This window comes from Hemitrygon akajei, chromosome 4, assembly GCF_048418815.1.
Source record: "Hemitrygon akajei chromosome 4, sHemAka1.3, whole genome shotgun sequence".
Classification (NCBI taxonomy): Eukaryota; Metazoa; Chordata; class Chondrichthyes; order Myliobatiformes; family Dasyatidae; genus Hemitrygon; species Hemitrygon akajei.
This window is the reverse complement of record NC_133127.1, coordinates 139,242,842-139,270,193: the sequence shown is the minus strand read 5'-3', so window position 1 is coordinate 139,270,193 and position 27,352 is coordinate 139,242,842. Positions and strand designations below refer to the sequence as shown.

At 38.4% G+C, this 27,352-nt stretch overlaps 1 protein-coding gene and 1 long non-coding RNA gene across 2 annotated transcripts in view; one reads left to right on the top strand and one right to left on the bottom strand.

Moving 5' to 3' along the window:
* LOC140726705 (uncharacterized) overlaps positions 1 to 27,352 on the top strand; it is a 48,820-nt gene that overhangs the window by 11,350 nt on the left and 10,118 nt on the right. Inside the window, exons 2-3 of the long non-coding RNA XR_012098703.1 lie at positions 12,303 to 12,349; positions 12,441 to 12,592. This is a non-coding gene — a long non-coding RNA (uncharacterized lncRNA). The remainder of the gene's footprint in view (positions 1 to 12,302; positions 12,350 to 12,440; positions 12,593 to 27,352) is intronic.
* rab30 (RAB30, member RAS oncogene family) overlaps positions 8,478 to 27,352 on the bottom strand; it is a 68,398-nt gene continuing 49,523 nt past the window's right edge. The window contains exons 4-5 of the mRNA XM_073043450.1: positions 18,078 to 18,261; positions 8,478 to 12,675 (exon numbers count right to left, since the gene is read on the bottom strand). Of these exons, the coding sequence (XP_072899551.1) occupies positions 12,425 to 12,675; positions 18,078 to 18,261 (435 nt within the window). The 3' untranslated portion in view covers positions 8,478 to 12,424. The remainder of the gene's footprint in view (positions 12,676 to 18,077; positions 18,262 to 27,352) is intronic.

Genomic DNA, 27,352 nt, shown 5'->3' with positions numbered 1-27,352 from the left:
GGACAACATGAGTGAGGTTGATGTTCTGGAGCATGTTGATATTAAGGGAGAGGAGGTGTTGGAGTTGTTAAAATGCATTAGGACGGATAAGTCCCCGGGGCCTGACGGAATATTCCCCAGGCTGCTCCACGAGGCGAGGGAAGAGATTGCTGAACCTCTGGCTAGAATCTTTATGTCCTCGTTGTCCACGGGAATGGTACCGGAGGTTGGAGGGAGGCGAATGTTGTCCCCTTGTTCAAAAAAGGTAGTAGGGGTAGTCCAGATAATTATAGACCAGTGAGCCTTACGTCTGTGGTGGGAAAGCTGGTGGAAAAGATTCTTAGAGATAGGATCTATGGGCTTTTGGAGAATCATGGTCTGATCAGGGACAGTCAGCATGGCTTTGTGAATGGCAGATCGTGCCTAACAAGCGTGATAAGAGTTCTTTGAGGAGGTGACCAGGCATATAGATGAGGGTAGTGCAGTGGATGTGATCTACATGGATTTTAGTAAGGCATTTGACAAGGTTCCACACAGTAGGCTTATTCAGAAAGTCAGAAGGCATGGGATCCAGGGAAGTTTGGCCAGGTGGATTCAGAATTGGCTTGCCTGCAGAAGGCAGAGGGTCGTGGTGGAGGGAGTACATTCAGATTGGAGGGTTGTGACTAGTGGTGTCCCACAAGGATCTGTTCTGGGACCTCTACTTTTCGTGATTTTTATTAACAACCTGAATGTGGGGGTAAAAGGGTGGGTTGGCAAGTTTGCAGACGACACAAAGGTTGGTGGTGTTGTAGATTGTGTAGAGGATTGTTGAAGATTGCAGAGAGACATTGATAGGATGCAGAAGTGGGCTGAGAAGTGGTAGATGGAGTTCAACCCGGAGAAGTGTGAGGTGGTACACTTTGGAAGGACAAACTCCAAGGCAGAGTACAAAGTAAATGGCAGGATACTTGGTAGTGTGGAGGAGCAGAGGGATCTGGGGGTACATGTCCACAGATCCCTGAAAGTTGCTTCACAGGTAGATAGGGTAGTTAAGAAAGCTTATGGGGTGTTAGCTTTCATAAGTCAAGGGATAGAGTTTAAGAGACGCGATGTAATGATGCTGCTCTATAAAACTCTAGTTAGGCCACACTTGGAGTACAGTGTCCAGTTCTGGTCGCCTCAGTATAGGAAGGATGTGGAAGCATTGGAAAGGGTACAGAGGAGATTTACCAGGATGCTGCCTGGTTTAGAGAGTATGCATTATGATCAGAGATTAAGAGAGCTAGGGCTTTACTCTTTGGAGAGAAGGAGGAATAGAGGAGACATGATAGAGGTGTACAAGATATTAAGAGGAATAAACAGTGGACAACCAGCACCTCTTTCCCAAGGCACCACTGCTCAATACAAGAGGACATGGCTTTAAGGTAAGGGGTGGGAAGTTCAAGGGGGATATTAGAAGAAGGTTTTTCACTCAGAGAGTGGTTGGTGCGTGGAATGCACTGCCTGAGTCAGTTGTGGAGGCAGATACACTGGTGAAGTTTAAGAGACTACTAGACAGGTATATGGAGGAATTTAAGGTGGAGGGTTATATGGGAGGCAGGGTTTGAGGGTCGGCACAACATTGTGGGCTGAAGGGCCTTAATGTGCTGTACTATTCTATGTTCTATGTTTAGTATTCCTTCCAATAATGTACCTACTGAATTTAAGAACTCACACTGATCTGAGTGTAATTTATATTACATTGACTGTTCTATTTATTATAAATTACTACGATTGCAAGCGGCACATTTAGATGAAGACATAACAAAGATTTTTACTCATGTATGTGAAGGATGTAAGAAATCAAGTAAATTCAATTCATTTTTTGTGAGAGTAAGATAGAGACCTGGACAAATAAAATGAAGACACAGAATCAAAGACAACAATGGGAGCTGGGAAATTAAGATTTAACTTAAATAAATGGGGGGAAGAGTTAGGACAATAATAATCATGAAGATACAGAGTTGCTGTAAAAATCTATCTGGTCCACTAATTCTTACCCATAATTAAAAAACTTCCCATTTTCAATAAAAAAAATTAAGTAAAGCTTTTTCCACAAGGTGGCAGCAAAAACATTTGCACAGCCATTCTCATTAAATATTCAAAACAAACTGTAAAGGCAGTAAAATATATAGTAAACTTTCCATAGTATAATGACTTTCAATTTTTTCCATTCAACATTAGTCAGTCATTGTTGGTGAATTGCAAATGCAGTAAGTTTCCACTGCAGCAGGGTCAAGCAAGGATATAATGTTGAGGCTTTATACGGCATTAATGAGACTGCACTTGGAATGTTGTGAACAGTTTGGGGCCCCTTATCTTAGAAAGATACAAGAATTATCCATAAATGCAAGGGTTAAGGTATGATGAGTTTGTTGGTTCTGGGCCTGTACTTAATGGAATTTTGGGGGGGGGGGGGGGTCTCAATGAAATTTATGAAGTTTTGAAAGGCCTAGATAAGGTGGATGTGGAGAGGATGCTTATAGTGTGTGTGGGGGGAGAAAGTACAGCCTCAGGACAAAAGAATGTTCCTTTGAACAAAGATGAAGTAATTTCATTAGCCAGGGGGCGACGAATCTGTGGAATTCATTGCCACAGATGACTGTGGAGCCAAATCATTGGGTATATTTGAAGCAGAGTTTAATAGGTTCTTGATTAGTAAGGGTGTCAAAGCTTGCTGGGAGAATGCAGGGGAATAGGTCGAGAGGGATGTTAAATCAGCCATGATAGAATCGTGGAACAGATTTGAAGGGGCCAAGTGGTCTAAAAGGTTTGTCTTTGCCGGGTCCTGAATCCACTACCCCAGATTAGTCACCCTCCTGCCAGTTACTTCCTTGTAGTTCATCTCCCTGGCTACAGATAATGATAATTAAAACTATATAGTACTGAGATTCAAAACTGAGCATCAAAAATATTACCAATCAAATTCAGATCCCCTTCAATCTACTTACCCATCATGATGTAGGCCACAGCTTCCCAATGAATAGTTGAGATTGACTCCATGTATAATCTCACTCCTGCTCATTCCAGCCACTCTGACTACTAGTGGAAATTAACATACCACAACAGTTATCATAAATTTAACACCAAGAACAGTATTTACATTAGAAAATATCAAATGGAAACTACTAACAATAGTAAGTAAAATCTTACTCATAATCAGTTTGACCCCACCTGAACTTAGTTCACCATCTCTTCTACCCAAAGGCGCTTCCTTCTTGTCCTCACCCAGTAACAGTGCTTCCTTCAGCTCATATCCAGCACTCACTCATTTACACCTTTACCACTAATAGAATTTGACTATTCCATTCTTCTCAGCCTCATTCTTGCACCTTCCACAAACTTCAGTTTACATAAAATATTGCTGCACATCTGATCAAGTATTGCTTCAATATGTGGAACACGGCACAGGTCAGGCAGTGTTCTCAGACAGGGAAACACAGTTAAACATTTTGGGTCAAAGAACCAATTCTGCTGAAGATTTCTAATATCTACATTTTTATTTATTTTTAATTACTCCTGTGTTGCCTGATATGCATCAACTCCAACAATGCTTCAGGTTTTCAAATTCCTGTTTTTTAAATGCCTCCAAAACCCATTCTTTCACTTTCTCTTTCATAAACTTCACTGAGTCCTGCTGTGTCCTGTTCTTGGCTGTCTTCCCATCACTTACTTTCAGTGCTTGTTAGTGGTGGCTATTGCTTCCGTTGTGTAGTCTCAAAGCTCTGGAGTTGCTACCAAAAACCTCTCTAACGTTAAGATGTTTCTCAAAATATTTGACCAAGCTTTTGATTACCTACTTTAAGATCTCCTTACATAGATCAATGTTAAAACCTGATAAAATTCCTGGGATCCATCTCGAGATGTTAAAATACATTAGAATAATATTATTTTCAAATTGTTGCTTTAACAGCAAAACCATACAAAAGTTAGCTATACTTCATTTAAAATTATTATTTCTGTTTCTGTATAAGGAAGTTTTTTTTAGGGATATTGGACAAATAGGACTAGCTTACACTGGCATCTTGGTCAGCATGGATAAGTTGGGCTGGAGTTTACAAGGAAGGGTAAGAGGGGATCTCATTCAGACCTATCAAATGTTGAAAAGCCTGGATAGTGTGGACACGAACAAGGTGTTTCCAGCCGTGGAAGAGTCTAGGACCAGAGGGCACAGCCTCAGATAAAAAAAAGGTATCCCTTTAAAACAAATACTGACTTATTTCTTTGACCAAAGGCTGATCTATCTGTGAAACTCACTACCAAAGACAACTATAGAGGCCAAATCATTGAATATTTTTAAAGTGAAGGTTGATGGGTTCTTGATTAATATTCATATTAAAGGTTATGGGAAGAAGGCAGAATAGAATGAGAGAGAAAAATAAATCAGACATGATGAAATGATGGGCCAAATGGCCTAATTCTATTCATGTCTTATGGCCTGAAGGGCCTATTTCTATGTTGTGTTGCCCTATGACTGTACTTAAGTAATTATGCATATCAGAGCACATTCTTGGGGTTAAAGAGATTCATAAAACAAGTTTGTAAATTCTTCAATTGTTTTAATGTATCAGATATAATTTTAATTGTGTACATTGAGAGCAACAATTTTCTGATCAGTCAGATCGCAGCAGGATGAGATGAGGATGTGAAAACTCTTCCCTTCTCCAGTCCGTAATAGGCTGTGTAATTTGTGAATTTCTAATTTTCTTTTATTACTCAAGAGAGTTTTGTTTCAAATTTTCTGCCTTCCTTTTGAAGACATTGGTATAATAACATCAGCAGTCTCTGCAATCTCCCCAAGTACCCACTGTTATCTGGGACCATAACTTGAGGACAATAATATTGTGGAAGAAAAAAAATAATCACAATTTTCATACAAACATAAAATAGCAAGTCACCAGACCATATTCTCAAACAGAAACCTTAGCTGATTTGGATTGTTTGCCATTATAGAACATCACTTGTCCATCTAAGTCCCTAAAAGATTGGTTGCTATAGAACAAATGGGAAAAGATATATCTTTAAAACAAAAGGTGCTATTATTTTTGAGGACTCAGTCACATTCATTTCAGGCAAAGTTCTTGACTTGTAGGCATTATTTATAGTTTGCAAAAAAAAATGCTATTGGATATTATGTTTTGCACCCAATTCTCATTTTGTTAGGACCCTTTCTGAGAAACAATCAAAACTTCCACTGATTTGAGTCACACAGAGCACAAAAAGTCTATTGTTGGTGTTGGACCATTGGATACCATGTAGGAGTCAGTTCGGACAATGTCTTTGATCAAACTATTTTTAATTGTTAATTAATGGCCTTGCATCCATTATCAGGCCAAGGAAGGAATGTTCATGAATGAAAGCAGAATATTCACTTCTAGTCACAAGTTTTCAGATAGGTAGTCTGTACCTGCATGCCAAGTAATGTTCAGGCCACTCAAATGCCAGACAGATAGCACCTCAAATGAAATATCACAATTACAATCACAAAATAACTATTAATATTCCATTGATTCACTGCAGATCACTAAGTATCAGACCACAAGTGAAGGTTAGCTTCTGGTTAGTTAGTAATTCACTTCCCAACTTAAAGCATTTCCACCATCTGCAAGCACCATGAGATTGATGGAATACATTTCACTTTCCTAGATGTCTGCAGGAACAGTAAACAAGTAGTTTTATCCATTAAGGGTGGTCACTGCTTAGTTCTGAGTGCTGTTGCAGTTAATGACTTTGAGAAGTGCAGGTAAAACTGAAAACACAATAGATGTTTTAGATCAACAATCCGTGTCTTTAGCCACCTGCTTGCTCTCACCATCTGTTACCTTGTACCAATCATACACACGGTCAGCTCCAATCTCCTCCCTTCTCTTTCAATGCAGGCTGAATCTTGCATTTCGTTCTCTCTTCCACGTCATTAATGTAAATATTAAATAACTGAGAGCCAAGAACCCCACAGTACTCAACTAGTTACACCCTTGCAGCATGAAAAAGACTCATTTATTTCAACTCTTCTACACAACTAGTTTTCAATCCAATCTATAAAGCAACCAAAACTGCACATGACATTCGACATTTGGTCTCATCAATGCTTCATAAAGCTGTACCATAACTTCCTTACTCTTATATTCTATGCTTTGGCTAATGAAGATTAGCATTCCTTCTGCTTTCTTTAAGTCATCCTTTCTACCTCTGCTGCCACCATCAAGGATTCTTGGTTATAAAGAGCTATGTTTTCTGAATACTCCTTCAGGCCCTACTATGCATCAAGTATGTCCTATCCCTATTTGACCTCCCAAAACACATTTCTTCATATCTACCAGGATTAAACTCAATCTGCCATTTTCCTATGAAAACTTACCAGCTAATCAATATCTTCCTTATCCTGAGACCATCTTCCTCACTTTGCACAACATAATTTCTCATCCTCATAGTTCATTATTTCCCATTTTTGTAAAAATCATCCGACCTTATGACAACTTGCATCCCTAAGCCTCCATAATATCTTGCACATCCCTGAGTTTATTGCCTAACATGGCCCACCTCTTCCTCCTCACCCACACTTTTTAGCTCTGGTGTAAATTTCCCCAAAGCTGCAGCACATCAGGTCCTTACCTTTTGAAAACTTACTTTCTGTCAAAAGCCTTTGAACCAATTAAGTATCTGAACAGAGACTATTAACATATATTCAAAACAAAAATTTAAATTACTTACATTATTTGTCAGAAAAGTACTAATTGAGGGTTATGGGCTGAGTGCGGGTCAGTGGAATTAGGTGAGAGTAAGCGTTCGGCTCAGACTAGAAGGGCCGAGATAGCCTGTTTCTGTGCTGTAATTGTTATATGGTTATATCTTTAAGGTGCTCTAACAAACAATTTTTTGGTTGACTGCCCTTTTATGCTTATATGGGTTAGCATAAATTTCATGTTCAATAATACTCTGTGACACAGATATATTTTTGCTATGGTGTTTTCATCAACATTGGAGAAGGTTAAATATTCAGACTTCATCAAGTTTTAGATGGCAAATTATTGGTCAAAAAGATTAAAGAGGAAATGGGGAGGGTGCATAACATTTTCATGCAGAGGACTATACAAGGAATTCTATGCTTGAAAGAGTGGTAGAGACTGAATTACTCATCACATTTCAAAACACAAGGCTACAGATTAAGAGCCAAAGGATAAGATTATGTTCCATAGCACCTTTTAGATGGGGAAAAAACTGCTTCCTCCCATGCCATAAATGTTCTGATCCTATTTTGCAAAAAAATCATACTGAAGGTGTTATAAAGCAAATCTGTGAGATATTAAGTGACAATAAGGGATGATGATGCAGGGGAGACCAGTAATGAAGTAATTTAAAACAAGAGATTCAAATTAAAATAAATTGCTTCTCTATATATAGATAATAGTTACACAAAACTGATATGATTTTTTATTATGTATTGCATTGTACTGCAAAGACAACACATTTCATGACATATGCTAGTAACATTAAACCTGATTCTGATTTAAATTTATAAAAGGAATGGGTAGTTGGCCAATAAATGACAGTAAGAACAAAATTGCATTAGAAAACCAAATGATTTTGACAAAAAGATTTGTTTATTCTTTTAAAAAGAGCTGTTGCCTATTCTCTATTAAATACAGTTGTTGAATAATTCACTTTAGTCTACTGAAGCATCCTCTCTGCCCAACTGACAAATGTAATCAAGAGTTTCCAGTTTTCACTCCAATTCACCCCGTGGAAGCTCTTTATAAATAAACATATAAAAATCATATTATTAGGTTTGATGGTAAATAATTGTAAACTTATAAAATAAAGCTTTCTCCTCTGTCAATTATAAAGGACAGGGTTGATCAGGTGTCAAATTGGTGTGCAGTTGCCATTAAGACAGAGTGTAATCCACTATTTTAGTAAGGTAGCAGTCCCAAACATCTTGTTCCAATGTTCTTGCTCCTTCTGCATACAGTGAGATGATGTTTGGGGGAAGTGCACTGCAATGTTAGGGTTGGTTGTAGATTTCCCAAGATAACCCAGCAGATAATCCTGTGATTTACAACACAGGAAAAAAGATCTTGATGCAAGGTCAGTAACACCTATACAATAATGTCCCATCAAGAAAATGATGTCTCATGAAAAGGGGAGAGAAAAATGTTGAAGCAGTATTCATTATTGATAAGCATTAACAAATAAAAAACAACTCTAGTTTTTGTCCTTCCTAGCATTACCGTTTTGACTTGTAAAAGGGAGATTACAATTAACCATCTGTAGAAACACAGTCAGCAACACAACTTGTGAAGATTATTTCTCCCCAGATTCATAATGCATGTATTTCTTCAAGTACTTATTCCAGATGGGTCAAATTCTTAAACCAATGGGCCATTAAAACATGAAAACTCTGTTTAAATGTAAAAAAAAAATTGTTGTAAACAGTTTTGAGTGCAAAATTTAAAAAAGGTAAAGAATGAGACAACAAGTGTGGCAAAAACACATTCATTTTGTTCAGTTTAACACAAGATTTACATTCTGTTCAAATTAGTTATACCAAACTATTAGTTACTAACATTCTTCATTCCAAGTAACAGCACCATTAGGTTCACATGAAAAACATTTATGTATTTCTTAGATTACAGCTATTCACAGTTTGGAGATTCTTACAATGCAAATGTACTGATCTACAAGCACCTGTTAGCATTGTAGTTCAACTTTTGCCAGTTGTTCTGTACTTTTAGCTTTAGTGCCATATCAAGAACATTATTGTGCCAAAGTCATGAACAGAAAATGGCTAGTGTTACTGCACAGCCAACTAAATCTCACATATTTAAAAAATAAAACAGTGACAGCCTGTACAAAATTTCCATTTTCTCTAGAGATGCCCAAATATCAGCAGAAAACTGTCAACAATACATTTTTCTGACAAATTTCTTCTCCCTATATTTTCAACCAGATACCACCTCTCAACCCAGAGTGGTGCTGAGTGGTCTCTTTGCTTCCACCATTATAGTGATAACTGCATGACACCATCAGCTGTACTTTCATTGATTTAATGCAGGATCCAATATATGAAATGTTCAGGAAAGGGCTATACATTTCTCATTTACATGTAAAAGTATTAAAACACTAAAATTATATTCCATTTCCAGATCAACATTCACATTTTCATTTAATGATAATAGCAAACAGTTAAAGTTTTTTTTTTTAAATTGCACATTTACCAAAAGGCTCAATAAGATTAAGAGTTTGTACAGGTTGTTACTGCTTTTGAAAATAGTTTGACAGAAAAGAATTCCATTGTTTGTGTAAATACTTGTGGACAGCAGCATTTTCAAATCGCTCGCAGCATTTATCCCATGTTTGGGTGACAGTGGACAGTAAGAGAGAAAGCCAATGAATAATTTAACTTATTCCCAAACAGCAGTATAAACTTGCACAATTTAAAGAAGATGATTTATTTCAACCCAAACTATAAATTCAAAGCAGTTTGAAATTTGGGATTTTCTCACAGAATATAATGTGTCATTGAGAACTTTAATAGTATCTCTACACAATTAATAGTAAATCAAAACAATTAAAATAATACGATATGCAAATTATGTTCTTAATATTGAAGCTATGATATTTACAGAAAACATATTGGAACAATGTATTATAAGTTCTTTCCCCCACTGTTTAGTTGACAAATACTTTTCATTTAGAAGTGGATTTTGCTGTACAGATATTGAGTATGCTGTGGAAAAATTGTTTGATGTTTTCTCAACCAGCTTCAGCTCTATCAGGAAGTTAAAATCAGTCACCAATGGACCAGTTTTGTGTGCATTGTGCAATTATCAAAGCCGTGATTTAGATTCAGATGAAGTACTGTGTATAACAGCCTTTTTTCAGGTGCAACTTATAGCTCACTGCAAAGCTCAGTTTCATCAAATTATCAATCATTTCAATAAAGTAGCATTGTTAATTAATACTTTTAGCTGTCAATATTTTTGCAAGGATTTAGCATGTCTAGATTCCATGATTCCCACATTACTGTTCTCTGTCAAGCTCTCTCTAGAGTTGTGCTCTACTGCAAGGGTAGTGTTAGTTTAAATAAAAACAATCCTTTATTCATCATATAATACATCTAGATACAAAATATAGTAGAAAGCTTGTGAAGGTATTCACATGGTTATATTATATCAAGTAAATGACATTTTAGCTAAAATGTTGTGTGGAAAATACAACCCTATAATCAGCGGGTCCTAATGGCACCATCCTACATTTCGAAAAATGGGGAAGAAAAAGAAACAAAATGGAATGTAGCTTCTGCTAGTGCCACAAGCAAAAAAAAGCAAGTACTTCAGAATTTTTCCATGGCACAGCAAGTTGCTTCAAATATAGAAAAGATCAGTGTTTGGGAATAAATCAACAACCCCAGGCTGTTAATTTGATGTAAAGTGCAAAGACGTACAAAACAACTGGTGATGTTGCTACTGTTTTCACAACATTGGCAGTAAATGATGCACAGTGATTAGAGAGCTCCATAGTATTTTGCAATGTTCTCATTATTTCAATTTATTTTACTAGTGTAAAAAGATCAAATTATTACTAATGTGCTAATACCTTAGAAAAGGAGAGTTTGTAAAAAAGCATGTTATGTGCTCATAGGAAATGATTGCAAAAAAAATAATTTAATTTCCTGAAACAGCCCTGGTTAATTGCTATTTTATAACTGCAATAACAGAGTGAACAAAAATCTTTAAAATGTTCTCAAAATATCAACAAGATAATGATGGATTACAAGATGAAATATAATCAAACAAGACATTGGAAAGTACTTATAGACTACACAAGGACCTGTATTGGGATGTCATAATGTGGTTGCTAAGAATTAAGATTAAAAAGTTCAGAGAAATATTGATTTGCCTTCTCTATTATTTGAATATGTATCCTAAACCAGGAACTACCATAAGATTGGTTAGCTGTGGTCCTAATTTCATTATAGTTTAAGATAAATATGTTGCTGTCATTTGCATACCTGCAGTGTTTTTATTTGAGTTCCTGCTGTGTGGAATATAAAATGTTCAGTTCATTTTGGTATATTTCCAGCTTCCCCCCTCAGTAATGAATCTTTCAATTGAAGACTGTGGTATAAATATAATGTAGTTAATTGAAAGATGACAAGAGTTCTCTGCAGAAAAAATATTGATGAATAATGCCTCCTTCACATTCCATATGTTACAATGGGCTAATGTTTAAGTATCAGCCAACATAACATAGTCTGGGCTTCAAGAAACTACACAGGCTTTAGGTCTAATGCTTCATCCTTGTTGTGTCAGTAAGAACTGTGTACAAGGCCATTATTGACTATAGTGTTCTCTAGCTTGAAATGCAAACATATAATAGGATTAAAGTTCTTTTCCCAAATCAATACATAATTGATGTTGATTATATTAATGCTATGCATGGAGGTTATGATATCACCATACCATGAGGGAATGTGTTGATGTCTACAGTCATGCATGTTTAAATTCCCTTGGGCAGATGAACACTATCAGTAAATGGTGTATCCCAGCAGGAGCTGTCATCTTCAGAAATGCCTGTATAATAATTGGAGGAAATAGTTAAATAATATGTAGGGAAGATTTTGTGATGTGTAACATAAATTGCATGAATTAATAGTTCTGAATCATGATTATGCTACACAACCCATGGGTAAAATCTTCCCTGATCACCTTCGAACAAAATGTAACATAGGTTGAGATCCAAACCTCATGATTTAAACCAAAACAGGAACACAACACCTATTGTTCAGTGAAACTGTAATCAGCTCAAATAGTAATATTTGCAGAATGAGAATTAAAAACTAGTTGCACACATGAAAACCAAGTTTTGTAGGAGTGGCAAAATTTCTTAGAGCTAAATAAAAGAGCTTAATGGCAACAACATGCAGGGATTATAAAACTGGCTATTTCCATTTATATTAACTACCTAAATAAATTTTCAGTGATGGATAACTCAATAAAAAAAGTCTAGCGCTGATATATTGTGTGGAGCACGGCACCATGAATAGTTAAAAGCAAATCCAAATATTGTACCTTCTATACTTCAAATTACTCCTAATTAACTATTAATACAAGCCTTCATTGTTTAAGCAGCAATAAAATGGCAAGTTCTGTGCTTCAAGTGAGCACTTGGTAAAGCTAATTCAAAGCACAGCAAAGTTATGAAGATTTTTTAAAATGTTTAGATCTTGTATTGTTACTTTTACCTGGGCAATCTGGAGCATAAAAGCTTTCCAATTTGTCTGCTTTTTTTCTTTAAATCAGTCTACCATGCTGAAACCCAGAAAATAACCTCAAGCTTTGGTCAATAGGTAAGAAATGCAGAAGTTTCTTTCACCTACAAAATACCCTTGCAAAACATCAGCTGAATTTAATGGTGTTCATGCCTAATTAACGTTGCAGCAGTTCAAGTAGCTGATGGTTCTGCCTTCACCAGGCAAAGGAGATGATACATTATTGACCAGAGTGTGCTGTTTTGCTTCACCTATCAACTGGCACGCAAGGTCAAGGAACAGTTTTTCAACATTGTCCGACTCTTTTGCCGAAGTCTCCAGGTAATGCATATTTTGAGTTTCTGAAAATTCTTCACCCCTCTCTCTGGACACTTCTCGTTTCTCTGCTAAATCAATCTTGTTGCCTGCAAAATAAGAGATTGGTATAACTTAAAGTCAGAACATCAATGCTGGCATTGGTCTTGGTACTGCATGAGCAGTGCTGCCATTCCATCAGAAGGCCAAGAGTTAAGAATCTCGAACACCATCCAGCTTTCATGCAGTCCCTCAGAAGGTGAAACATAATGCATTTGTCTTCTCAGATGATGCAAAATGTCCAATAACATCACTGAACAAGGATAATAATGCCTTGGCCAATATGAACCACGTGAAGAACAAAATACAATTATTTCGTTCATTTATTTATTGTTTGTGGCATTATGAAGCAAGAAATATTTGCATGCTTTTTAACATTACTGTAATGACTACACAAAAGAGCTTCCTTTGAAAGTAGGGGCTATTTAATGTATTTGATTATTTTTAAATTTAGATACATCACCTCAAAACAGAACCAAAAATCTTTAAATAAGAGTACAAATTAAGGTGGACAATGATTAAGCCTGGTAAAAATGGCTGCCTAGGAAACCTACCTGCAAGAAATATACTGTCAGTGGATTCAGATCATGATAAAGTTAACTATCAACATGATTACAAAATGATCATCAGTACCCTGCCTATTAATGGTAATTGCATATAAACTACAAAAATAGTGTTTTTGCTGGTAATGATGAGAATCTAAACTTTACTGCCGTTTTAATCAGTATTCCGCTGGAACCACCAAGAGTCAGGAATGTGCATGGGTTTGCAGACTAAACCAGGATTCTGAGTGCTCCCTTTGTAATTTCCCAATTACCTCCTCCACCTACGTGGCCCCTGCGTGTGTATTTGTGGTCTTCTGCTGCTGCAGCTCACCCACTTCAAGGTTTGACACGTCATGCACTCCTACACACCACTGCGTAATGAACGTGTGGTTATTTGAGCTACTGTCACCTCCTTGTCAGCTTTAACCAGTCTGGCCATTCTCCTCTGACCTCTCTCCTTAACAAGGTGTTTTGACCACAAAACTGGCACTTACTCACTGGATGATTTTAGTTTTTTCACGATTCTCTGCAAACTCCAGCGACCGTTGTGCGTGAAAATCCCAGATCAGCAGCTACAATTATTACATGGCCAAAGTCACTGACATCTTATTTCTTCCCCATTCCGATGTTTTGTCTAAACAACTGAACCTTTTGACCATGTTTGCTCGCTTTTATGTAATGAGTTGCTGCCACATGATTGTCTGATAAAATATTTGCATTAAAGAGGTACAGGTGTACTTAATAATGTGGCCACTGAGTGTATATTATTGTGCAACAGATATTTTTAAAGTGAAATAAGTATGTTTGGCGATTAATAACATCAGAATCATATTTGCTTATCACTGATCCATGTCATGAAATTTGTTGTTTTGTGGCAGCAGTACTGTGCAATGTATAAAAATACTATACATTATAATAAGATATACAAACATTAAATTAAATGAATAGTGTAAAAAGAGAGCAAAATAATGATGTAGTTTTCATGGTTGGTTCATTGTCCATTCAGAAATTTAATGGTAGAGCAGAAGTAGCTGTTCCCAAACACTGAGTGTGTGTTTTCAGGAACCTGTTTTCCCTCTCGATGGTAGCAATAATGAGAAGAGGTCATGTTAATAATGGAGGCCGTCTTTTTGAAGCATCACCACTTGAAGATGTCCTTGATGATGGGGAGGATAGTGTCCATAATGGGGCTGGCTGAGTTTGCAAAATTCTGCAACTATTTCTGTTCCTGTGCAGTGGCCCCTCCACATCAGATGGTGATGCAATGCAACCAGTTAGAATGCTCTCCGCAGATTTGCTGACATACCAAATCTCCTCAAACTCCTAATGAAATACAGCCACTGACGTTCCTTCTTCGTAACTGCATCCAAATGTTGGACAATGATAGATCTTCAGAGATGTTGACACCAGGAATCTTGAAATTGCTTACTCTTTCCACTGCTGACCCCTTGATGAGGAAGTTCAAAGTTCAAAGTAAAATTTATTCTCATCCAAGTCCTTCTTAGCCTCTCTACTTTCTCAAGATTACCTCCCCCTCCACCTATCTTCAAGTCATCTGCAAACTTGCAATAAAGCTAACAATTCCATTATCCAAATCATAGACATACAATGTAAAAAGAAGCGGTCCCAACACAGACCATCGTAGAACACTAGTCACTGGCAGCTAACCAGAAAAGGTTCTTTTATTCCCACTCTTTGCCTCCTGTCAATTAGCGACTGCATTATCCATGCTAGAATCTTACCTGTAGTACCATGGGCTCATAGCTTAAGTAGCCCCATGTGTGGCACCTTGTCAAAGGCCTTCTGAAAATCCAAATACACAACATCAACTGATTCTCCTGCTTGTTATTTCTTCAAAGAATTCCAAGACATTTGTCAAGCAAAATTTTCCCTTGAGAAAACAATGCTGACAACAGTGTATTTTACCATGTGCCTCAAAGTACCCTGAGACCTCATCCTTAATAATCAACTCCAACATCTTTCCAACCACTAAGGTCAGACTAACTGGCCTATACTTTCCTCTCTTCTGCCTCTCTCCCTTCTTGAAGAATGGAGTGACATTTGCAATTTTCCAATCTTCTGGAACCATCCAGGAATCTAGTGATTCTTGAAAGATCATTACTAATGCCTCCACAGTCTCTTCAGCCACTTCTTTCATAACCTGGGGGTGTACGACTTCAGGTGCAGGTGATTTATCTACCTGAAGACCTTTCAGTTTCCCAAGAACCTTCTCCCTAGTAATAGTAACCTCACACACTTCAGGACCCCTGATTCTCGCCTCCAATCTCCCAGAAAGAGTACAAAACACTGCCCCTGGTGCCAGTCTCACTAATCTACTATGCCCTAACAGATGAGGAATGAACAAATAATGACAGAGAGAACTTAGAAGACAATGTACCTACCTCACCCAAGCCTGATGAGCCAAAGCCATTCGAAACACTGGCTCACTCCAGAAGAATGGCTGCTCCACTTGCACTTGAATTATTCTTTTTGGCCCTTTCTAATGCATCACTTCTTGCTGATTGGTTGCTCCTCAAATCAGGAAAAACTGTCACAAAATTCTGCCTTCAGAATCTCGATTGCTGCCCTGATTAAAAAGTAGCTCTTCTCACGCACCCCTGGAGTGGACTGTCCACACACAATGGCCTAGCTTCCACAGCTGCCTGTGACAATGAATCCAGGGCTTCTGATTGGGGAAAACAGTGAACAGTTTCGTAGGGACACACTTCTCTACAGCTGTTTTATGAAAGTCTGTAACAACCCTGATACAGTCATTCAGGTCCTCAGATGAGTTCTTGAACACGGCCCAGTCTACTGACTCAAGACAATCCAGCAACTGTTTCTCAGCCTCCCACGACCACCTCTTTATTGTCTTGATCTCTGGAGCCTTGTTCTTTAGGCTCTGTCTGTATACAGGTAGTAGGAGTACAGCCAAATCATCCAACCTGCCAAAATGAGGCTTCAGGAAGGATTATTAGGCATTCCTTATCATAGTGAAGGAGTGGTCCAGTGTGTTGGGACCTCTGATGCAACAGGTTACGTGCTGGTGATAACTGGGCAGGGTTTTCTTCAAACAGGGCTGGTTAAAGCCACCAAATATAATTTGAAATGCGTTGTGACAAGCTGTTTCTTGTTACAGACAAGATCGTGCAGTTTTGCAAGTGCTTGCTTATAATCAGCCACTGATGGTAGGATCACAGATGACCCAATGTCTGTGCACCAATGAGAATTGACTAAAAAGCATATGCCGCCACCTCTTTCCTTTCCAGAGTTCACGGTTTGATCCATTCTGTGAATCGTAAAATATTCCGCTCGTATCACTGCATCCGGTGTATCTGCATTTAACCAAGTTTCAGTGAAACGAACAGCTGAGATCTGCCTCATCTGCCTCTGATACAGCAGCCTTGCCAGAAGATCGTCAATCTTATTTTCCAGTGACTGTACATTCACCAACAAAGTGCAAGGTACAGGAGGCCTTATCCCTCTAATCTTCAGCCTGGTTTGAATCCTGCCTCTCCTGCCACGTTTTCAGCCATGGCATTGATCCTTAAAGATACCGCACTTAATTGCTCCAAACGTAACTGTCGAACATGAGATGTGCAGATCATTGATGTAATTTCGTAGTCAGTTGTTAAGAGGAAATTTACATGCTGCAGATTGCAGCAAAAGTAGTTCAAAAGGAGAATATTTGCGAGGAAAACTGGTACAATTTCCTGCAGCCCCCAGAGAATCACCGATCTATGCCAACGCCATCTTGGACCACAAGGATTGGTACGTTCCCTTGACTTCTCCTTCCTAAAGTCCACAATCAATTCCTTAGTCTTATTGACATTGAGTACAACTTTGCTGTTACAACGAGCTGATCTATCTGCCAACAATTGTTGTAACAATTGATTCTGCCAACAATAGTTATGTCATCTGCAAATTTATAGATGGCATTTCAGCTGTGTCTAGCCACACAGCCATGGGTGTAGAGAGGAGAGCAGTGGGCTAAGAACACATTTGAGGTACCCCAGAGTTGATCATCAGATCCCACATACTGGAAATCCGCTAGTCAAGCACCAAAGTTTTGAACTGGACTTTTAGGGGGAAAAAATGCTTTTATTTTAATGATACCATGTCACCAATGATCAGAAACTGAACTGGAACAATACAGGACTCAAATAGAAGGGTACTCTTACAATATAGTCCAATCCATGGCAACTCGCTATTCAAAAACCTCTCCGCTATGAAATATGCAATTAATGTGGTCAATTATCAATGTATGCAAGACCATATTAAGTAGAAGTGGGATAGATCATTTGATCCTGCTCCCTCTAAGATCGTATTCAATAATTCTTCCTTGCCAATCCCACCCATGAATATGCTGAGTGAAAGCATCACAAGCTCTGGAGGTAGGAATCCTGAAGATCTACAACACAGCATTAAGACATTTCTCTGCATTTCAGTTCTAAATCACTGACCACTTTTCCAGAGACTATACCTCTATTTCCATCGGAAACTGCCTCTGTTGGTCTACCCTGCCGTGATATCTTAGAAACATGTACACAACAAATAAATCAATTGTCATTCTTTTGGACTCTGCACTACTTAACCAAAGCCTATGCACTTTGATTCGCCGTTCACCTCCTATGTGATATTCAAGTGGCTCCTGAGCAATTCACTTCAACAATGGGGTTTTCTCACCTGAGATTTCCAGCACCAACACAATTCTGTGGGAATCCAAGATATACTGTACGTCACCATGTTGTGGAATTCCCTACCAAAGATCATTCATAAGTTTTTGGCAAAACTACTTCAACGCCAAAAGAGTTAATGAACACAGCTTTACACACACTTCAAGGACAGGAACTAGTGCTTGAAATATAAAATTTTTGATGTAAAGATTGAGCCTTGTTTCTACTTACCAACCAAAACAGTGGTGACTTTATTGCTAGCATACTGCTCAATCTCCCTCAGCCATTCAGGAAGGCAACGGAAAGACTCTTCACAGGTTATATCATAGGTCAATATTAAGGCATTTGCACTGCGGTAATAGCTCTGTGTGATGGATCGAAACCTCTCTTGTCCAGCGGTATCCCAAATCTGGAGCTGAGGTACAGAAAACAGGAGGTCAATGAGCTTTCCATGAACAACTTGCATGTCGTTGTACTCTAACCCATGCAACACAACACTGAAAGGTTTATACAAGTCGATTGTTTTATACCCCAACAAATTGCTACCCCCATCAGATTTGGCTCTCATACTAGTTTCATTGTTCAAAGCAAGAAGCCAATTCAATTTCCTCCTGCGTGGCAAATACAACAGTAATCTCCCCTTACTTGTTGATTTTCCTCTGTTTTCAGACCATATTATCATTTTGCTTGAATGCAGTTTTTTTCTTGTCCATTTTCCACCATCCTCACAACCAAACATGTTGCGACTAATAAAGATTCCCAAATTCCCCCCCAAAAAAATTTGGGAATTACAGGTCTACACTATACTTCAGCAGGATGGCAATACTGATTTAACAATTTCACACACTACAAGCTTGACTACATCAGCATAAGAATTTCATTCAAAAACAAAAGTATGTGCAGATATACAATTAGTAGAGCCAGTGTTTCAGCTTCTGAGACATTGATTTTTCTAGCAGGTCATTCTCAACTAGCAACAAGAAACCTTAAATCAATGCCCTACCTACACATTATAACAAATTTACAATTATACAATGCCTTCACAAATGAATAAGCATCCAAAGACAATTCAGAGGCATAATCAGTCAAGAGTGGATGACAAGATATTAGGATGACCAAAGGCAAGTTAAAGACAAGAGGATAGTGAAGGTTAGAAAAAGGAATTTCAGTATATAGAAGAGGGCAAGCTGCTGGTGTTGGAGAAAGAGTGCCCATGACGGGCATTGATACCAAAGAAAAGGTGAGGTTGTGTTGAGTTTGAAACACCAGGATAATTATGAGGATTTGCAAGACTAAGTGCTATTGCAGATCAGCAGGAGTGAACAGGACTCCTGTGCAGAAAACACAATATAAGCAATAGAGTTTCGGATGAATTGTATCAGTTTGCCTGAAAGTTTTCCAAAATAAAAATCAAAGTTTTGTCAACATTATGAAAGAAATATCTACCAGAAAAATGTCTTAAGAAGTTTCTTGAATATTTTCAGTTGTTTGTAACTCTGGTCCAAACATAATCACTGCTAGTGAAGATTTAGCTTCTACAGATTACGAACAAAAATCAACACGAGCTTTCTTCATACAATTGTATCAGAATGAATATCATGCAAGCTGAATTCTCCTTTCCTTTATAATTTTGTACATTACTATGGAAATAGGATTTATACCAACAAGAATGCACCAGAACACACTGTCTAAATTTGTTATTCCTTTATTCTACTTTGAAGTAATCATTCTAATAGCTATCCCGGTATTTTAAAAATCCCTTCACATTTTGCTTCCAATTAGTTTTTCTGTGCTCATTTAATTTTTGCAGAGGCCAGGCGTTGTATTCCTAACTGTGAGCACATGTGAAGAAGGGTGGGGGTGATGGTCAAAAATGAGGAAAATTGTCAGTGTCAAAACATAAAATGCCGCAACGCTGAAGAAAAAAATGCTTGCTACCCTAGCGTGGCCCCAACACTCATGATGCACATATTTTTTAAAAATTGAAGAGGAAAAAAAAAGCTTAAACTGTCAAAGAATTCCACGCATTGTTAAAATCCAAGCCTGTTAGGTTTGACTAAAATATTCCACAATGACACATTTAAGCTTTTCAGTCATAATACAAGAGTTTTCTTAAAACAAAAATCTAAGAGTTTTCATTACAGTTGAAACTATCAGCATCTGGCAACAAACAGAAGACAGTTTGAAACACAAAAAAATAAGAACCAAAGCTACAGATTTTGCTTGACATGAAACAGAGAGTATTCATAACTCTCACATTTTCACCACCTATGCCCAAAAACTAAAGTTAATTTGTTGAGAATAACTATATCAAGGATGAGCCAATTAACTTTAGTGTAGGGCAGTGAAGAATTTCCATCTGACTGGCAGGCTGCATGTTTCAAGTCCCCGAGGAATCGCCTGTTCAGTTCACTTCACAGTACACTCCAGCTCTACTTGCCAATTCTTCTTCTACTACTTTCATCTTTTTAAAGTTGGTTCATAAAAATCATGCAGAAACCAAAGTTCTGTACAAAAGCAAATTCTGCAATTCAATCTCCCAAAATGGTGGGGATTCTGAAAGGATGCTTCTTAGTCAAAACCAATGCCTCAATGAGTTGGAGCACTTTAGATAATATTTATCAGATTGGTAGATGAATAATGGAACGTCATAGTTCCACGAGAAATGGGTGCACAGAAGATGGAAGACATTACCACCGTCATCTATGTAAATTACAAGACATTTTCTAGTGATCTAATATCTGACAGCAGGTCAATATACATAAATATACACATAGATATATTTACACTTGCACTAGAACAAGCCTTCAATCTCTACATAAAATTTGCTCCTGGATTCAAATATTCCTAAATCCATGCCTCTGCTCAAATATTGGAGCAGCAATGTCAATCAGGCATTGCACAACAAATGACATCACTGCTACATGCCTTGGGACCTCGGTGCACAAGCTCATCATAAACACAAAAGACCATGTGACAGATTACCGAAGTGGAGTATACATGCATCGAGAACATTTTTCGCTATTCGTTCTCAGCTATAGTGAAGTGGAAAAAAAACAGGGTGATACACAGTAGAATTTCTAACCCAGTGGCTTTCTCATCAACATGTCCAAGTCACAAATTCCAAAGGGGTATGTTTCATTACATTTTCTTAGCTGCTCTCTCTGAGACTGCCACATTTATAAATCATTTGTCTTACAGGCCCATGCCTATTAGAAAGGACATTAGGATTGCACAAATGCATTCCACACAGCATCCTTGGTTGGCAGTAGACAGACAAAATATCACCCAATACCATTTTGTGTACAGTCGGCCCTCCTTATCCACGAGGGATTGGTTCCGGGACCCCTCGCGGATACCAAAATTCACGGATGCTCAAGTCCCTTATTCAACGTGTCTCAATGCGGTGCATCTTAGAACCCAGCGGAACCCCAGACCTTATTTAACTGGTCTCAGTGCGGGACATTAGGACCCAGCAGCAGAGATCTGAATCCGCAGTGTTTCTGTTCATGACAATAATCACGATAACGATTGAAAATAAAGTAATTGGAAAGAGGTGAAACGCCATCGGTCATTGGAAAAGCGTTAGGCTACGTTGGTCAACGATTGGAACAATTTTAAAGGATAAAGTGAGAAAGGCTGTGCCCCGATGAAAGCTACAATTATTACTAAACAATGCAGTGGTTTAATTATTGGGTTTTGGGTTTTTGATCCTCCACATCAACCCAGCATGATGGACAGCGCACTCCATAGCGATCTGTCACTATATCGAACTCAGGAACTTCCCAAGCCCGGCGCTGAAACATACGTTCTTTAGTGTTTTATATGCATAGAACGGTAAAATATATACTATATACTAAGATAAACGTTTGACTAACTGACGTTAAATAATACCGAATGTACCTGTAAAAAATGCTTAGTAAGAGAACTTCCAATTTTTTTCGATCCCAATCCACGATAACCCACGCACATCCTTCTGCATACTTTAAATCATCTCTAGATTACTTATAATATCTAATACAATGTAAATGCCATGTAAGGTAGTTGTTATATTGCATTGTTTAGGGAATAATGACAAGAAAAAAAAAGTCTATACATGCTCGAACAACAAGTGCTAGAACAGTACTTCCAGGTTTTCGCGGATAAGGAGGGCAGACTGTATCTCTTTATACAAAAAGGTGAGGCAGGATTACTTTAACCCATCAGTCAGTGGACACCTAGAATGTTAAATTGATAGCAATGATTTAGAACAAAATTGAAAACAAATTGAATTGGCGTAGGCTTTGTATCTTTCAAAAAAGACCTAAATTATGCGATAAAGTCCTTTGTCCTATTTTGTAAGGTTTGCTTTCAGATTATCAAAAGAATGTAATCTATGAAATGAAGAATACTGTTTCTTTGAAGCAGTGATACCATAGTCTTCTGATCAGCATGGTTACCAAAAAAACAAGCAAAGTTACAAACAACATTCTATGTGATTAGCATTCTCTGTCATGACTATTTGTATTTCCCATTAAAAGTTTGGCAGATTATCTGATAAATAAAAACGAGTACCGAAATTAGAGATGCATTCAGAAAATCATTTATTACTTAAGTTATGGACTAGACTTTTGACAGCATAGGATAATTAAGCTATAAAATACAAGAGCAAAATTTGGCCATTCCATGCATTAAGTCTTCTTCCACCGTATAATAACGGCAAATTTTCTTTTCTTCTCAACACTCTCCCTGTAACCCACAACCCCCTATCAAATAAAGGCCAGGCCAATCCGTATTCAGTATGTTTCAATGAGATCCCTCCATATCATTCTGAATTCCAGAGTACAGGCCCAAAGCCAAACATTCCTCATATTGAATCTTTTACTATGGTGATCAATTACATACTACGGTACTTTAGATAGAAAATACTGTTTGTTAGATATAAGACAAGAAACTACAACATTCAACAACATCTACGGTGACAAAGAAATACAGAAAACTTACAGCACAATACAGGCCCTTCAGCCTACAAAGCTGTGCCAAACATGTCCTTACCCGAGAAATTACCTAGGGTTACCCACAGCCCTCTATTTTTCTAAGTTCCATATACCTAGCCAGGAGTCTCTTAAAAGACCCTATCGTATCCGCCTCCACCACCGTTGCTGGCAGCCCATTTCATGCACTCACCACTCTGAGTAAAAAACTTACCCCTGACGTCTCCTCTGTACCTACTCCCCAGCACCTTAAACCAGTGTCCTCTTGTGGAAACCATTGCCCTAGAAAAAAGCTTCTGTCTATCCACACGATCAATGCCTCTCATCATATTATACACCTTTTGCAGGTCACCTCTCATCCTCCGTTGCTCTAAGGAGAAAAGGCCGAGTTCACTCAACCTATTCTCATAAGGCATGTTCCCCAATGCAGGCAACACCCTTGTAAAACTCCTCTGCACCTTTTCTATAGTTTCCACATCCTTCATGTAGTGAGGTGACCAGAATTGAGCACAGTACTCTAAGTGGGGTCTGACCAAGGTCCTATATAGCTGCAACATTACCTCTTGGCTACTAAACTCAATACCATGATTGATGAAGGCCAATGCACCGTATGCCTTCTTAATCACAGAGTTAACCTGCGCAGCAGCCTTGAGTGTCCTATTGTCAACGGTTAGCAACCCGATGTAATGAAGCAAATACCACATTTGATTCTTTTCTGCCTTTATTAGTAACAAGCTACGAGAGAGAACATTCCATCTGCGCTCAGAAAGTCAGACACTCGAAGTCTAAGGACAGAGATACAGAGGCTACATCCACACTAGACCGGATAGATCCGTAACCAAAGCTTTTACTCTTCATTTTGACCCTCCGTCCACACTGAAACGGTGTTTTTGTCCTCCGAAAATGGAGATTTTCAGAAACTCTCCAGAGTGAATAAATCTGAAAATGCCAAATATCTGACATAATGTGGACGGGGTAACTGGCTATTTTTAAAACCGCTGTCATGACGTACCGAAACAAATGGGGGCAGCAGCGGGGCATTTCATTTTCTTAAACGCAACCTCCAACACCACAAAAATATCTAACAGCCTATTTGTGTAACAGCCTAATATAACATTGTATGGAAATACCAGATAACACTGATTAAGACATGTTTTATACATTTAACAAGGTGTTTTATTAATGTATTGCTTGTGCAAACATTCAATAGATGCATTTGCCACTTTTGCCCAGTAACTCGTTTTATTGCACACGTTAAATACAGCAAAATAATACAGAAAGACATGGCAAAAGTAAAGACAAACAAATGAGGTATCAGCAAATTTCACTTTTGCCCAGTAACAAGCCTTATTGCATTTAGTTGTCGCTGTTGTCCCTTTCATCGGTGAAGAGACTATGGCTGTAGGAAATGTTTCTGGACAAATGCACACCGAGTCTTTTGTTTGGTAATTTCTTTTCAAGTTTATCTAGTCTGTAACTGGACAAACGCGCACCAAGTATACTGTTTCCTCTTTACTTGTTTTCTGTGTGTCCTGCGCACACTCCTGAGGAGATTCGCCCAAATATCCGTTTAATGTGGACAGAGGTATTTTTTAAAAAGCCTAGTGTGGACGCCTGTCGTTCTTACGCAAAACCAGCGTTTTCAAAATTATCCGGTCCAGTGTGGACATAGCCAGAGTTTTTTTAACACCATCTTTGTCAAGAATGCCATCAACAATGATAGTCCGAGACAAAGGCCACTTAATCACCTAAAACAGAGGTAACCATACTTGACAAAGAACACTTAATCACATCAGGCAGAGGTAATCAGAAAACAGAGTATAGATTGTTACATCCTGTTGTTACATCCTGCAAGTGAGACAAGGAGTCAACAGGACAAATTGATCCTTTAACATATCAATACAAAAGAACAGTCAGATCCGTAGACATTCCAGCTACTCAATTAGAGCAGAACTTAATAATTTAGATAAGAGACTTCACCAAAATTAAGAAAGGAATGTAAAGAATGTCCTGCCTTCTTGTGGGTTTTATAAATTTATAATCCTTATTTTCACTGAGGCTACGTCCACACTAGACCGGATAATTTTGAAAACGCCGGTTTCGCATAAAAATGATAGGTGTCCACACTAGGCGTTCTTAAAAATATCTCTGTCCGCATTCAAACGGATATTTTGGCGAATCTCCTCCAACTGCGCATGCGCAGGACAGATCTGCCGAAAACAAGCGACATGTTTGGTGTTGAATCTCGCTGTGAAAGATGGTGCGTGTTTGTCCAGTTACAGACTAGAAAAACTTAAATGACAGGCAGCTGTTGGCTCTCGGGCAGGACTTAAAAGTTTAAAAAAAACAAATACTGGAGCGTATGGAGGCAACCCACAGGGAGTTCACGGACAGTATGACCTGGCTGATGATGAACATTGAAAATCTGACTAACTCTGTTGCATTAGTAAAGCACCTTGTTAAATGTATAAAACATGTCTGCATCAGTATTATCTTGTATTTCCATACAATGGAAATTAGGCTGTTACACATCTATTGTCAGAGAACTACTTGCACAAACAGGCAACCCACCCTCATACAAGGACAGAAAACAGGGCAAAGTGAGTATACTTATTTATTCAGTAAGTTATGGGTCAAAGTATTTGTTGAGTACATTTCTAACTTCTGGCTTCAGTCTCGTTGATGTCTGTTCTGAAATTGTTAGGTTGCATTCAAGAAAACAATGAAATGGCGCGCTGCCGTCTGACAGTGTTTTCAGATTTCTCCAGTTACCCCGTCCACACTGATCTGCCCAAGTGGCGTTTACAAAATTACACACCCTAGAGAGCATTTCTGAAAAGCTCCAGTTTCGGGGGACGAAAACGCCGTTTTAGTGTGGACGGAGGGTTAAAAACGAAGAGAAGCTTTGGTTAAGGATTTATCCGGTGTAGTGTGGATGTAGCCTCAAAGAAGCAGTTGTGAGACATTATTCAAACATACTGCAGTTACAGACGTAGTCCGTACTTAACCCAAAGTTGAAATTTAAACACAAAAATCAAAAGGTGTGAAAAGTCAAGAGACAAGAGCTCTCAAACTGCAGCCATTCTCAAACCAGAATACACAGACTCAACCTTAACCATTATTTACAGGAAACCTGAGACTCCCCAATTCCCTTAAAACTTTACCACTATGGACTCTGACCCCAAGATCCCTCCAATCCTCCACACTGCCAAAAGTCTTACCATTAAATTCAAATTAATTTCAAAGCACTAATTTGACATGGGCTAGGTCACATTATGTAGGTTAGGACCGTATTCTTTAGAATGCAGAAGACAGAGAAGATTTGATAGAGATATACAAAATTATGAGGGGTATAGGTAGTATAAATACAAGCAGGCTTTTTTCACTGATGTTGGATGGGGCTACAACCAGAGGTCATAGCTTAAGGGTGAAAGGTGAGAAGTTTAAGAGAACATGAGGGGGAACGTCTTCACTCAGAGGCCTGTGAGAGTGTGGAACGAGCTGCCAACACAAGTGGTCCATGTGAGGTCGATTTCAAAATTTAAGATAAGTTTGGAGAGGTACATGGATGGTAGGGGTATGGAGGACTATGGTCCAGGTGGAGGGTGTTGGAAGTAGGCAGTTTAAATAGTTTTTGGTATGAACTAGATGGGCCAAAGGGCCTGTTTCTGTGCTGTACTTCTCTATCACTATTATAAAGACAATAGGACCACAGTATTGTTCCTGTAATACCATTAACTCCTAATCTTGTTAGCAGCCTCATGTGCAGCACCTTGCCTCCGAGTACCCTGAAAGCTTATCCTTAATATCGGACTCCAACATCTTCCAAACCACTGAAGTCCGGCTAACTGGTCTATAATTTCCTTTCTTCTGCCTCATTCCCTTCCTGAAGATTGAAGTGACATCTGCAGTTTTCATGTCATCAAGAACCATTCAAGTGATTCTTGAAAGATCATTTCTAATGCCTCCAGCTACCATTAAATAGTAGATGCCTTCAGCTACCTCCCTAGAACCCTGGGGTATAGTCAATCTGGTCCAGCTGGCTTAATTACCTTCAGATTTTTCAGCTTCCTAAGCATCTTCTTCTTAGTAATAGCAACTACACTCACTTCTTCCCCCGTCACTCTCAAAACTCTGGCATGCTGCTGGTGTCTTCCACAGTGAAGACTGAAACAAAATACTTATTAATTTCACCTGCTATTTCTTTGTCCACCATTACTATCTCTCCAATGTAAGTTTCCGATGGTCCAATATCCACTCTCACCTCTCTTTTACTCTTCATTTGTCTGAAAAACCTTTGGTATCCTCTTTTATATTATTGGCCAGCTCACCTTCATATTTCATTCCTCTCCATATGGCTTTTTTTAAGCTGCCTTTTGTTTATTTTTAAAGTCTTCCAAATCCTCTGGCTTCCCAGCAATTGCTATATTGCATGCCCTCTCTTTTGCTTTTATGCTCTTTGATTTCCCTTGTCAGCCACGGTTGCCTCATCCTCCCTTTAGGATACTTCATCTTTGGGATGTATCTATTCTG